Raw genomic sequence first — 15,777 nt, 5'->3', positions numbered from 1 at the left:
TCTATGCCTGAATTTCACTTTTGTAATACCATCCTAAAAATAAAATAGATCCCTAAGTAGTATGCATTATTACTAAACATGAATTAACATAATTATTAATAAGTTTGAAAATAAAATAAACTATGCAATTTATCAAGTAGCATTAAATATTTTACACTTATAATAGTTGCACATATTTGAAAGAAGATAAGTGACATTTACGTTTTACTAATAGTTAGCTTTATGTTGATTTTTTTTTATGTCTCATTTTGTCACATACTTTGTCAGTCTAGAGGTTTAGCAAATAGCAGGTAGATTTTATGTCAAATGGCATAGGTTAAAATGAGAATTAAAATCATAATCAGCATGATTCATAACAAAAGACTGAATGTTGTCACCTCTGTTGCTTGTCTAGAGAGAGACCTGCTCATTAGAACAAACCTGAAAGGCCTGATGTAGACACAGTTGGCCAAGTGTTGAAAGTTAGTCAGGCTCTGTTTGATGCAGTTAGTGTCATAGCTTTGTGTAGAGTTCCAAGGAGTTGCAGCCCAGTTAATATACTTTAATGCTCCAATAAGCGATTAAAGTACCAGAGATGATAAGTTGTTTTGTATTATTTTTAGATTTCACTAGATGCAAAGAATAAGTTTTACTTAAATTTTTACATTTTTGTGTTTTATCTTGTGACCACAGTGAGTGTTAATGAAAAGCAATAACTCGCTTTAATATGCAGAAATAATTTTTAAGGATAAGCAGTTAGTTAAAAATAATTAAATTAGGTAATTAGATAACCTTGGTCATTATGGATTTACATGGCCACTATTAAATTTTATTTTTTAACAATATTTGTTAAAAAAGCCCTATTAAAATCAAAATCTAATAAAATTTCACAGTTTAAAATACATATAATTTATGACAGTGATTCTTATGTTTTGTAACAACAACACTCAACAAAATATTTATCCTTCATTTTAATTTGAAGCCTTCCCAAACATTTTGGCTAGTTTATATCAATTTCCTTCTCTTTAAGCATCTTTTCTAACAATTAGAGATTTGTCGCAATATGCAAACCAATGCTCTCACTAGTTTCTGCGTGCTTATCTCCTAACTTGTAAACCTCTCTACAAGGTATGAAAGTTTACTTGATCTGGTAAAAGTTAAATTAGTCCCAAACCCCGACAGAATCATAAACAATTGGGTAAGTTACAGAATAATAACTGCACATATCTTTGACGAGTAATTTTCTTTATGTATTCAGTTTCTTTCTTCAACACGTTTCCTTTTCATTTCAGAATTTTTGGACCTAATTAAGGATTTCTGTTATTCTAAAAAACACCAAATGCATTTAGAATGTATAAAAAAAGTGGCTAATTTTATTTCTTTAGTAATATAAACATTCAATAGAAATATGAAATTGTAGAGACATTAGGTTAATTGGAAAAGCCGGAGAGATGAAAAATTAGCAACCACCTTTGCCGAGAGTCCACCCACGGATCCCTGGAATACTGGCCCAGCGTGCAGAACCACTACACCACAAAGGCACGCTAGGAAAGTGGGAGAAATACCTTATATACTCCCCTTTTTAAAGGGTGACTGGGGTTTTTAGGAGAACAATTGCCAAATCCTGGGTGTGGAGAATCCTCATCCAGGATTCGGGTGCCACTGTAGAGACATTAGGTTGATTGGAAAAGGCGGAGAGATGAAAAATTAGCAACCCCCTTCGCCGGGAATCGAACCACGGACCTCTGGAATACCAGACCAGCGTGCAGAACCATTACACCACGAAGGCACACTAGGAAAGTGGGAGAAATACCTTATAAAATATATATGGTAAAGTCCGGTTACAAAGCTGGTGTGGCAAAATTTTTAGAATTTAGTGACACACTAACTTTTAGAATTTAGAGCAGGAATTGGAAGTAGCATTTAGAAAGGCACTAGGCAGCAGAATTTAGGATCCACAGAGATTGCATCAGGTGGGAAAATGCCTAGTGCCAGCTCTGTGTATGATGCATTAAGATATATTAGATGAATCTTTTAAATTGTAAGTTTTCAATTTCTTTATTAATAAAAAAATTCCTTTTCTATAATGCCTACCCAGTGATAAGATTCGAAGCATTTTTGATATTTTCCATGCTTGTGTCTAGTGAAAGGTAGAGAAAGTAAAGGGAAGATAAACGTGTTAAGAAAAAGATTCTAGTATCAGGAGTAAAACATTCAAATATTATGTTTTCATTGTTCTACCAGACGTTCTCCAAAAGATAAGAAATTTATTGCAAACTTTCTGTAAAATAAAATACATCCATTATGTGTTGATACCATGGAGACATTTTTCATTTTGTCTCATATTTCTCGAATCTTCTAGAATTGTGGGTCTATAAATCTTGCCTTCAAATCCTTCTAAACTTTCCAAGCTGCAGTGTCTAAAATGTTAAAGAAAAATTATCCCTACCAATTCTGTAACAGCAAAAAGCCAGAAATATTTTGAAAAAAAAAAGGGGGGGCAGGGGGAAAAAGTGTAAAATTAATTTTATAGAGAAAACTGATGCATATTCTGATAATTTTGAATATTCTGAGACAATTACATGGGAAAAACGCTTACTATGAAAAAATTAAAAACAAGACAATTTTATTAATTACATAGCTAATTTTGCTCTTGCTAAGAGCTGTTTTGTAAATTAAGCTTTATACCATTATGCCTTATTTTTCAGATTCATAATATTGTATAATAAGTTGCCAAAATGAAACTTTATAACATGACAGCGAAAAATAGAAATGTTTTATTTTAATGTTATTTTTTAAATATAATTTCAATATAAATTTATTATTTTAATGAAATTTATCAATGTTATGATGATTTTAAAAATATCGTCAAAAAATTCAGATCTCGGAATTATAATTTTTCTATAAAAACTTATCTTAAAATCATAAAAACTTATCTTAAAATCATCAAAATGTTGACAAGTCACCAAATTTAGAACCGTTTAATAAAAGAATTCACATCCCCTAAAGCGAAAAGTTGTTTAAGAGTTCTTTATTAGAAAAAATGAATTTCGAAATACTTATGTTTCACTTCTTGCTTAGAAACTTGAGTATCCCATCATTTATATTAGAAATAGAAACAAATTATAATCCATGAACACATTCAAAAGATAACCATATATGTCAGTGAATCGCCAAAAATATTCCTCCAAAATGCTAATTCACATTCAAAATGGCAGTCATAAAAACAGACAGAAATTTCAGATGATTAAAATTAAGGACCTTCTGCTGATTTTGGCCAAAATTAAGGACTTTTAAGGGCCAAAAATCGATTCCAAAAAATTTAAGGACTCTTAAGGACCGTACGAACCCTGTTTTTAAAAGTCCAGAAGTGCAAACATCATGGATGTTACATCTAAAGTAGGGATATAAGGAAAATATATGACCTGGTTACTCGTTTCTTGTTTTATTTTTTTCCAGGAAATTAACAGTGGATTTTGACATGTGGTTGCTTGCTTGGTCTTACTGCAATTTTCCTGATTGATAGCACTATAGATAAAGAGATGGTATTTCATCTTTGCAAAATATGTATAAAATATGTTGTTGATAATACAAGGATTTGATCTTAAGATTTTCCTCCACTCTCTTTATTTTTAATTTTACCTTATATGAAAAACCAACAACAATCATAAATCCCTTTGAAAAACTTTCATAAATTTCTTTGAACCATGCTTTCCTCTTTGATGATAACAAATGGATATTTTATTGCAGTCATTTAAATACACCCAAGATTCATCTATTGTGACAACATTTTTCCATTTTTAAGTGGATAAATCTTTCTCATAAAGAATTCTGCAGCACTTTCTGCATTCAGCAATATGCTGCAAAGAAAGACAATGCACAGTATGTTTTTTCACCTTGTTAAGATTCAAATCAGCATTAATAATTTTTTCTATAGTTAACACTGAGCATTTAAATAACTTTGCAACTGTCCTTTGACTTGGAGGATTTTCTTTTAACATTAAATATCTAACGTTTGTAACATTCAAAACATTCCATTTAATTTGTGCTCTTGAGGACAAACATTTAATGTTTTTTGCCTTTGTTGTTGGCAACATTACTTATCGTAGCTTTAAATATAGAAAAACCATGGCTTTCAGAGCGCTTTTTAATAATTCAATACGAATAAGTTTCTTCGGAAAGAGCATAAACATAGCCTTCCATTCACTACATCTTTCAAAGCACTATTTTGAACGAAAACAAAACTGTCAAGTAGCAGACGATAATTTATATTTTAAAAAATATAGCAGCAGTTTAAAAAAATTAAATGATATACGAACAACAGTATTATGCTAACAATGAATGATTTGAGATAACAGCTTAAATTTCAATGTACTTTCATAAGCAACATTTTTAAGAACTCAATTAAACAGTATCCTTTAATATATATAAAAAAAATTAAATGTATTCCTTAAATATAGTAAACTGAGCAATGCTTTCATTGGCTATGGCATTTATATGCCATTGGTCATAATAATCGTAGATTAGATTATAGGAATTTAATAAAAATATTTTAATCATATGAAGTGGTATTTTAGTGAAATAGAGAAAAATGGCAATCATATATTACAATTTTAATTTTTAAAAAAATTTGCAAAATTTTAAATATTATGTCTATTTTTAGAAAACAGGATTATTATTCAATGAATCATTGTGCCAGGGAACTTTTTTTTTTTAATTTTTTGCTCTATGGATTTTAAATCTGCTATAACAATTTGAATTGTAAATATTTTAAAATTTTATCTTTAGCAATAAATACCGAGAGTATTAACTAGTTAAAATTTTTTACAGTATATTTAAAATGAAATACTGAAAAATAATTATTCAAATGAGTAATGAGTATTTCAAATACTTGAAGAAATCTATGTAGTACTTCTTTTAGAAAGCATACAGTTTCTCTTAGTATGCAATTGATAGCTGATTATGTTTTTTTCCCCCCTTCTTAGGCAAATTTCTTATTTATGGATCAGTATCATTCCATTATTCTTCAGAACGGAATAAATGTAGATTTTATTTTGAAAGGAGCCTTGTCTGCAGATATATCTGGTGCAGCTGAAGTATCTATGTGGAATAAAAATTCACATGCAATTGTAAAAAATACGTAAGTATTTGAATGAGATGTATTTGATACGATTTATAATTAAAGTTTTATATCATTTATATTGTAATGAATTATCTGTGTTTAAAAAAGAAGTTATTACAGAATAATGTTAATTATATTATGTATTTATCTTCATCATGATGTAATAGTGCTAATTGTGTTGCAAAGTAATTTATAGGCATGAACTCCTAGACACATGAGTAATTTTTTATGAACTAAGCAACCTATAAATATGTTTCAAACATTTATGTGCAATAAATTTTGCTGAACTAATTTGTTTATAATAAATTAGTTTCTTTATCCACAGCTGATTATTTGTCATTTTTGTTGAAAGGTTATTTTTTATTGAGGAAATTTGTTATTATTTTATATCATGGTTATTTTTTTATTGAGGAAAAGATTCCTGATTTTGAACTCATTAATTTTTACACATTTTATGACCACCATTGCAAACTGATAATTCTCATACTTGGGGTCAGATATTAAATCCTGGGTAAGGCATGACATTTGAAACTGTAGTTTGTGATTTGTGGCACAGACACACAATCTGTCTTGTGAAAAGCCGTCTTGAGAGGCAAATGATAAGAGAAGATAGGTATGAGATAATTAGATTTCATTACCTTAGAGTTTCTTGTAAAAAACTGATATAAAACTTAGGTGGACAGGCCCTATTTGTTTACCTGAATTAATTAATCCAATCCTTTACTATTTTATAGGAATTTGTTTTGTTTAATATGTTTAGAGTTATATAAAGGTACTGAAATTTACTGCACTTTTAATTAAGATAGTAAATTTTAAGTAAATGATCAGCTGCATAACATCTTATTAACTATTGTGATATGCTTTTATATAGTACTTAGTATAAGATATTCGTTTATTTTGATACCACTCATTTTCTTTCTAATTTCAACACTTTAATATCACAATATTTATTTTAACTGTATTTTTTCAGTTTAGTATAGTTTATTATTACATACATAAAAAATAGTCTAATATAGTAACTTGTTGCTGCATTAATAGAATATTGGTTATTGGAGGCAAACTGCTAATCTGAAACCAAGGATATGGGTTCGACTTGGATATAAAGCATAGCTGAATATATGTCCTTTCCCTCTTCTTGTGAGTGCAATATTGGTCGAACTCTTGTGGTCCACTTTGGATAGCATTCCGAGTGATGAGATGACTAAAAAGACAGATGAGTTTGGCCATTCCAAATGAATTGCCTTTGAACAATTATCTAGCCACTGGAGAAGGAAGGACATTAATATTGTTGTTGTTTTCAGCATGAGACAAGACATTAAGTTTATTAGACTTCCTTACATAATTAACTTTAAAAGCATAACTATTTACAAATCAGTTTTATAGCTCTTTGGCTAATTAAAGAGATTCATGATAAGTTAAAGTGATTAATCAAAGTTAAACTATCATCACCTTGATCAAAGTTAAAAAACAACCTTAGCAAAGTATTGGTGCATTTAAGGTTTTCTTTATAGTCAGTATGTATTTCAAACTGTGTGCAAATCATTACCAGTTATCTTACAACATAGAACTCATTGAATTATTACATATATAAATAATAATCCATGTTTTCTGAATGGTGACAGACTTGAATGAAAAGTGAAACAATGCATTAAAGTGAAATAACAGAAAATCATGTTTCGAGACCAGTAGCCCTTTTAGGTTAAAACAAATTACAGTATCAACTGTGTATTTTGTCAGTATTATGTAAGAAAATTTATTTATGTTATTAAGAAAATAAGTTATATTTGATGTCTTTCTTAGAGGTGCTCTCTTAGTTAATGGATTTTGCCGTGTTGATACATCATTTGTTGAAAGTCGTGTGGATTTTGCTTTGGGTGGAAGCTCTTCTCTAAATATCGCTGTAGATCTTGATTTTTCCAAGAAACCAATGAGGATTTGCTTACAAGCTGAACAACCTAATTTCATATTCAGGTAACCAAACTCTATATGCTTAAAATACCATGCTGCTCTGCGATATTTGACTACTTAAAATGCATATTCATAACCGCCTTATTATTTCATTTCATACATAGTTGATATTCTGTAAAAATCAGGGCATAATTATGATTGTTTTGTTCACATTTTTCACAAATCAGGATTATAAAACTCAACAGCATATTTTACAGAGAATAAGTAAGGTTTGTTTCCTTTGTATTTATGAATGCTTTTTGTAATAATATTCACTCCATTACCCACAATTTTTGCATGGCATCAGTTCATATATGTTAAATTACACTGATTAAGAAAGTTAGTAATTACACAAAAGATGTTTGAATTGATCCACGACTTTTATAAATAGAAGGAAAAATAACTGAAAAATTGCACTTGAGAAAGAAAATCAAGCAATTAATTAAGCTCAAAGAAGGGAAAATATTATTACAAAATTATTGTACTTGTTTTTCATGGAAGAATGTTATCCATAATAAAAGAGCTTTATCAGTAGTAAAATTACTATTTACAGCAAAAGTTTCAAACACCTGAGTTGGTGACTAAGAGCATCTTGAAGAACAAGCATTAAGACACAAAAATATAAAGGCAAAAAGAAGCTTTTATTTATTTATTTATTTAGACAGTTGTTAGATTTAGCACAAGAGGAAAGCGATCTTCCGATAAACTGTAATGTATTTACTAAATGTCGTAAAAGAGACTTGCTTTCCAGACTGAAATGGTCATTGACTCAAGTTTATTTTATATATATATTATATTTGTTAAATTATCTGTCTTTAGAAAGTGCAAAAATATTAATTCTGCATTTTGGGAGAACTAATTTCAAATGCTTCCTCTCATAATACAAAAAAGCATTTTATTAAACATCTATCTAAAGATGAATTTTTTTCCTAGTTTAAAGTTAATATGACATGCTTTCTTTATATCTCTTATGATGAAAAGCATCCTTATACTTATTCTTTTTGTCACATTATAAGGTATTTCTCCCGCCTTCTTAACGAGCCTTCGTGGTGTAGTGGTCTGCACGCTCAGCACGTAATTGAGAGGTCCGCGGTTTGATTCCTGGCAAAGGCATTGTTAATTTTTCATCCCTCTTGCTTCCAAATAACCTAATGTCTCTACAGTGGCATCCAAACTAAAAGGGTGTTGGATGATGATTCGCCTCACCTAGGATTTGGCTATTGAGTCCACTAAAAACCCCAGTCGCCCTTTAATAGGGGGAGTATATAAGGTATTTCTCCTGCCTTCCTAATGAGCCTTCGTGGTGTAGTAATCTGCATGCTCAGCATGTAATTGAGATATAATCTAAAATAATCAAAATATTATCAAATAATAATAACATAATCTAAAATATGTGAAGCCAACAAGATTTCTCTTGCAGTTCTCTATTTAAATACAAAAGAATTTTTCACTCATGTAAGGACATTTTGAGACAGATATTAAATTTATATGTGCATTAAGAAGGGAAATCATCTAAAAAGGAAGATGCATAAGATTTTCTGCTGTGTATGTTCTCGGGAATGTTTTTTTAAAGCAGTTAGTAAAAGACAGCACCTTGTTGCACTACACTGGTCTTACATAATTTTTATATGTAAAACTTTAGGGGGGGATGTAGTAATATTTTCATTAGAAAGGTAATATCAAATTCTTTGCTCCAAAGTTTGCAGCAAAGAAATTTATATGAGAGTGCAAAAAATAAAGTTTTGAAGAAATTCTGTAGCTTCACATGATTTCAAAAGTTTATCTACAATATTTTAGCAGTTCTTTGCCATACTCTTGTCCATGAAGCTTTTATAAACACCCTGACTATCAACAAGTCAGTCTATTTAATTTCTGATCCATGAGTAAGTGAATATGAGCTCTCATGAAATAATCGCAGATTTCTCCATTTATAGTTATGATAGAGAGCTTGTTCTGCCTTAACAAAGTTTAAGTAGATGGGGATAACACAGAAATGCAGAGTGGAAAAGACAGCTTTCTCGCCATACCAAAAAAAAAAGCAGCATGAATGTCGAAATCATAGACTACGGTGATGCTGACTGCATTTTTTTATTAAAAGGATTTACTCACTATTGAATTTATTTCTGAAAATTAATCAGTATTTATACAAGCAGGTACATTTTTGATTAAGAAACAGGATATTGCAAGTTGGGAAAGAACTTTTTCATTCTAGGCAATGGTTTCTTTTACATAATAATGCTAGGACTCATAAAACATTAAAGTATTGCATTAGTCTGTACAACAGTACCTTTCAGTTGCAGTGATAAATCACCCACCATATTCTCACAACTTATTATAAGCTAATTTTTGACTTTTTCCAAAGCTTACAATGGCCATGAAAGGGCAGAGCTCTCACAACGTTTTGTTTGGATATTAAATCAAATGTTGCATAGATTTTGTGAACAGTTAGTTCCGATCCCTACACGATAATATACACAGTACAGTACAAAGTCTTTAATCCGGACTCGTCAGGACTTCAGCGATTCCGGATTAGTGGTTTTTCCGGATTATAGATCATCAATTTAAATCTGGTAAGATGGCATGCAGAAATTATAAAATTAAAAATATGAAACTGCAATTTATGAAATAAAGAGCAATTATGATCTAATCTAAAGGGCATCAAAATTTACAAAAAAAAAAAAGCTTAATATTTATTTGTTTACTTTATTAAACATTTCTTTCAATGTAAGTTGTTTAAGTTGCTTCGTTTTTTGTGCTAATACTTTGTCTTTAATTTTATAAACAGACATAATTTCTTGTTCAGTTCCACTGTTTAAGTCCTGTAATTGCTGTGACGAGAATACCAACTAACTTGTCAATCGAAATTTTTTCATTTTCAATAACCTCTCTGTCACTTTCTTCACTATCGGAAGTGGTACATCGAAACATGCTTTCGCTTTGTAGATCCTTTGGCAGCTCTAGAATCGGAAACTCTTTTTTGACATAATCAAAAGTTCAAGCTTATTTTTTATAAAATTGCTCTAACAGTCTGCAAAAAATAATAAGCCAGATCCAATTAGAAGATTAAGGAACAACACAATCTGCAACATTAACTGAAATAGATAATTAGATAATTTTAGCCTAGCTTATACCGTCCATTATACATAAAAAGCGCATGTGTAAAGGTATTATGCGCATGCATAAAGGTATTATGCGCATGCATAAACGCATTATGTGTTTACGCATGCACAGAAAGTTTGTAGCTTTAAGATCTGGATTATAGATCATTCTGGATTATGGACGTCCGGATTAAAGACTTTGTACTGTATTATGTTATCAAATATCCCTCCTAACATATATAATAGTGTCTTGATGACCTAATAAAACATTGGGAAAAAAATAAAAACCTGAAGTTTTGAAGAAATTTCAGATTCAGATTTTACATTATGCCAAAGGGGCATTTTTTAAACATTTTGCGTGTTATCTTTATTTATTAAATATAATGTTCTTCGCACTTAAACCATAAAATTCAATTCAACAGCAATATCGCAAAATAATTTTAAAATGAGCATATTTTTAGAGTTTCTGATACACAGTCTTGCACACTGGAGATATTTTTTTTTTTTCACCCTCCAGTACAGTGTTGTCATTGCTCGCTTTGAAATCGTTGAGCTTGTTAATCAAAAATTCTTTAATGTTTGATAAAATATGAAATAGATAATAAAAACAAATTCCAAATTTGGGCTTCCAGATGTCCATATTCAAGTGGAGACGTACGTTGTTCAAAATTTGATGGCTCTATGCAGATTCTTCATTATTTAATTTCCTTAATTATAATACAGAGCTCCGATATTTAGTGGCAACAATTTAAAAAAGTGATTCGCTGTTTATAGTGAATTGACACAAAATGCCAAAACAAAATTAATAGCCCTTCTGGGCAAATTGCCTCTTTGGTCTAAAAATTGTATCTGGTGATTATTTTGAAAGAGATAAATTTATTTGAAGGTAGGTAACCATTTTCTTATTTATAAGAAACTGTCTGATTTCTTTATGGGTGCAACTTGTAATTTGCTTTCAAATTATATTACTGTGAGACTTTGTCTACAATTAAAGCTAGTAATTATTTTACTGTGAAATACTTTTTTATTCAATGCTATAAAATCAGGTAAGCTAAAATTAGTTTATATAAATGAATATGCTGAACTTTGGAAGAATTGGTGGAAGGTCCTGACTCTTAATTTCACTTTGCATTATATAAAACATTGTTATGATAAAGAAACTCGCTGCTTTATTTTTAAATCTTCATGATTAATATTAAATTAATATAAATCTTCATAATTAATAGTATTATTCATAACAATTCATGCTTGAGAATGACACATGTCACAATGCCTAGAAAATTTTTTAACATTTCAGAGTTAAATCTTTGTATAAATTAAAGTATACTTTAATTCTAGCAAATAATGCATGAATAAAGTAACTGAAAATACTATCCTGATATTATGAAAAGGCAACAACAACAATTCTTCCCTGCCACCTATAGATTTAAAATTTAGTTAAATGCATGCTTTTAAAATTTTTTACAGCTCTGATTAACAATTAATAAAGATATAATTGGAAAACTGTCTTATATACTTAATGTAATATTTAAAAGTCGTCCATTTAAGAATATTTTTTCTTTTTTCAGGCATAATGTAAGAAAAACTGAAACTATTCCAGGGAGTAAACATCTAATCAAAACTCTTAAACGAAGAAGTATCCATTTCCCTGGCAGATCATTCAATCTGCACAAAAAGAATTCAGATTCCTGTAAAGAATTGCTGTTTCCTAAGAAAGAAGCATCCTTTTGGTAACGAAATGTGTAAATATTGGTTATTAATATTGTTAAAAAAATAAGTCAGACATCATATCTGTAATTTTTATTATTTTAACAAAATCTTATTTCCTCTGGTCAGAGATATATTCAACCATTTCTTCACTCTCTACAATATAAAAACTAAGTATTTTGTAAGGAAAATTATATTTTCAGTCACTTTTTTCTGGACATTATATGATCTCAATTTTTAAATCATTAACTCATTTAAGATACTTATTTTAATTCTACACATTGCTGTTAATGTATGGTTTTAAAATTATCTATTTTTACTTATTTCAAAGGGTGACCAGAAAAATTCCCACAGGAAAAATACTCAATAATGCTCACACAAAAAAAGCCATAGGGAAATATGGCCACACAGGAAAAAAAAAAAAAAAAAAAAAAAAACTCATTTGCTTAATCTTCTAAATGTTTATACTATAAAATATATAACTTAGACTTACTATTATTTTATTTTTTAACAGTTAAAATTATAATAATTTTTTATTGTATATTCTATTTCATCTTTACTTCCTTACTCCTCCCCTTTTTACTGCACATTTGTTAGTCTTATATAGCTATAGAATCACACAAAGGTATACAGTTTGTGAAATATATACCATAGAGTTTTTGAAAATTTAAATTATTTTTATTTAAAAAATGCAAGTAGGTGCACAATGTTCAAATCAATTAACTATTGATTGACTAACGTAAGGAAATTTCTACGTGATTTTTTTTACTAGTGGGATTATTTCCATGTGAGCTTTTTCTGTCAGCATTATTCTGTGAGGGGTTTTTTTTTTTTGCTTTGTTCCTAGAACATTTTAAAGTATCATTCATTATTTATTAATACCAATGTATATTAAATACAGGAAGGCCCAAACAGCATGCTAAAAATATCTGCTTAGAAGATACTGCACATCATGTATAAATTTTCATGAGTGCAAGGGAACTTCTATTTGTTGACATAGTTACTTAATCATCAGAAAACAGGATCTCGTATTTTGTTACTAAATCAGATACTGTTCTTATCCTTGAATAGTAGACAAAAGTTGCAATTTACACAGAAAGAGTTCCACAGAGTTCATTGATCTTTGTATTATATTTTTGGGATCCCTAACTGTGATAAAGCTTTTTTGTGCTAATGTGTATGCTTTTGCTTCTAAATAATTTGACTAGAAAAACCTGGCAAATTTCATGAAATGAAATATACTTTCAAAATTGAGCAGCTATTCCTTAAGTGTAAAGGTTTTCTTCATTCTGCATTTTTTACCAAATTTGCATGAAACTATGACATTGGTTGTTTTTGTAAAATTCTCATGCTTTATGTATGTTTTAATTTGTCATATTGGTAGGTTTGTTGCCAGATTTATTAACTTCTTGCATCAAGATTTTTTATTGCTCCACAAACTGCTATTTAATTAGACAAATTGCAAAAATAGCAAAAATTAGAATGTCTTGAAAATGAATAAATCCTTAATACTCAAGCAATTATACTCAGACTCAAACAATCACTACTTAGTATGAGCTTTATTTCCTCCTAATTCTTTAAAAAATTTGCTTAAAATAATATTAATTATTTTTGTAAAATTTTCTTATGATAAACATAAGTTCCTTAAAAGTTAAACAGTCAGATTAATAAAGAAGGTTATGACAAAACTCTCTCCCTCTCTATATACACATAAACTTATATACTCGTAATATAGTAATTGTATAAATAAATTTATAGAAATATAATACAACAGTAGAACACTTTTTGTCATGTTTTTTGAACCATCCTATATTAGGCAGAAAAGAATTTTTAGAACTAAATTTTAAAAATCCCAAACCAAAGATGTATCTAATTTTAAACTAAAGAATGATTAATAACAAATTAAATGCTTACTTTCTCTTTCAATAGAGGAGTAAATATACATATAGCTGATGCACATTTGCATTGCGTAAAACAAAACATTTTACTCGGATTACTAGAGAAATATTAACAAATTCATTAAGTTATTTTAATATACTGTTAAATATTTATATTGCAACTGTACAGAACATGTTGCTGAATGAAGCATATTTCTTATATCTGTTGCAACTGTAAACTTATCATATTTTAACCAATTATTTATTTATTTAATATTATTATTGATGTTGTGTACAATGTGTTATAACTTTATTTAAATTGTTATCCAAATTATCTGATGCGGTTCTATAAAGCATATTTTGTTAACTTGAAATACCTGTGTTCCGAGCAAAAAATACGCTTGTATATATTTTTGATACAGAAATAGGAAGTGATGAAAGAATAGAAGTTTTATGTATAATTCTGTACATGAAACCTTCCATTCATCAATCAGTGCCAAATACTTTCGTTTCTTTATTATAACTAATCATTGTAAATTCTGTTTAAAAATTTTTATCACTATTTTTATTAATTTTTAGCAGTAAAAGAGTTTTTATTTACAGAAATTAAATTTCCGAAATATCTAAATATTCTATGTTATATAAAGCAGTTTTAATAGTACTCGGTCATGTTACTTTTTTCTCTTTATTCTATGACTATAACCTTTGTAGCAGATTTCTAAATGTGCATGTTTTTGTGCTTTTTATTACATGTAAAGGCCAAAGATTACATGTTCATTTGTTTTTGATATGCACAATAAAGTTCAGACTTTTGAAATATTGTTTCTAAACAATTCTTTCTCAGATGAAATAGCATTCACACTGCATTTATCTTTTGAATAATGAAAATAACTCAATCAATGAAATAGTTTCAAACAATAAAAAATTAACATTTTACAAAAAAATTAATACGCACTATGCATGTGATATAATGAAGTATATTTAAATGCTAATTCACAGATTTAATTGAAAAGTGGTTTTGAAAAGATCAACTCCTACCTAACCCCAGAGAATAGCCAGTGGAAAATTATGAAAATTTTATAGCAAGAGTTAAAACAACCTATTTTCTGTTTCCAATAAAAATCTATCCGTATTCAGAAAACATAATACATGTAAACTGCGGGGGGGGGGGGAAGAAAAGAAAAAAAGAAAGGGATAGTTCTATATCTGCCGTTCTACTAGGTCGATTGACAAAATTCAAATTATGCTTTTCATGTTGCGAAAGTGCGATATGTATTAGATTTATATAGCATTGTTTTAACATAGGTATTTTGACATAAATTCGGACTTTTACTAAAATAACATTTGTCAGATTGTTAAGTTTTGTAAAAATCGCGAAACTTGTTTTAAAACAATTAGCTCTCAAAATTTTAGCTCCTCCATGTTAATTGAATTTGGTATACAGTCAAAAGTCATTAATCCGGACTCGTCGGGACTTCGGCGATTCCGGATTATAGATCATCAGTTTAAATATGGTAAGATTGCATGCAGAAATTATAAAATTTAAAATATGAAATCGTAATTTATGAAATAAAGAACAATTATGATCTAAAGGGTATCAAAATTTACAAAAAAAAAAAAAAAAAAGCTTAATATTTATTTGTTTACTTTATTAAACATTTCTTTCAATGTAAGTTGTTTAAGTTGCTTTGTTTTATGTGCTAATACTTTCTCTTTAATTCTATATAAACAGACATAAATTCTTATTCAGTTACAAAGTTCCGCTGTTCAAGGTCCTGTAATTGCTGTGCCGAGAATACCGACTACCTTGTCAATCGAAATTTTTTCGTTTTCACTAACCTCTCTGTCACTTTCTTCATGTCTTTATCCATTTTTTGCAGCAATTCCACTTTTCCTTTGATGGACATTGAAACATACTTTCGCTTTGTAGATCCTTTGGGAGCTCCAGCATCGGAAATTCAATATGACATAATCAAAAGTTCAAGCTTACTTAAAAAGGAAGGGAAAATTGGTTGCTATAAATTAAGAAGTTCATGAAGTGAATTAT

General features: G+C 29.0%; 1 protein-coding gene across 2 annotated transcripts in view; it reads left to right on the top strand.

The window, feature by feature from the left end:
* LOC118181823 (microsomal triglyceride transfer protein large subunit-like) overlaps window positions 1-14,547 on the top strand; it is a 129,728-nt gene extending 115,181 nt beyond the window's left edge. For both annotated transcript variants that reach the window (XM_085819874.1, XM_085819873.1), the window contains 3 exons: window positions 4,965-5,119; window positions 6,902-7,072; window positions 11,715-14,547. In XM_085819874.1, coding sequence (XP_085676000.1) covers window positions 4,965-5,119; window positions 6,902-7,072; window positions 11,715-11,880 — 492 coding nt within the window. In that variant the 3' untranslated portion in view covers window positions 11,881-14,547. The remainder of the gene's footprint in view (window positions 1-4,964; window positions 5,120-6,901; window positions 7,073-11,714) is intronic.
* The last annotated feature ends 1,230 nt before the right edge of the window (window positions 14,548-15,777 follow it).

The sequence above is a fragment of the Stegodyphus dumicola genome, chromosome 7 (assembly GCF_044657685.1).
Source record: "Stegodyphus dumicola isolate Sdum_Otavi_A_Nest chromosome 7, ASM4465768v1".
NCBI lineage: Eukaryota > Metazoa > Arthropoda > Arachnida > Araneae > Eresidae > Stegodyphus > Stegodyphus dumicola.
This window is presented reverse-complemented; position numbering and strand designations above follow the sequence as displayed.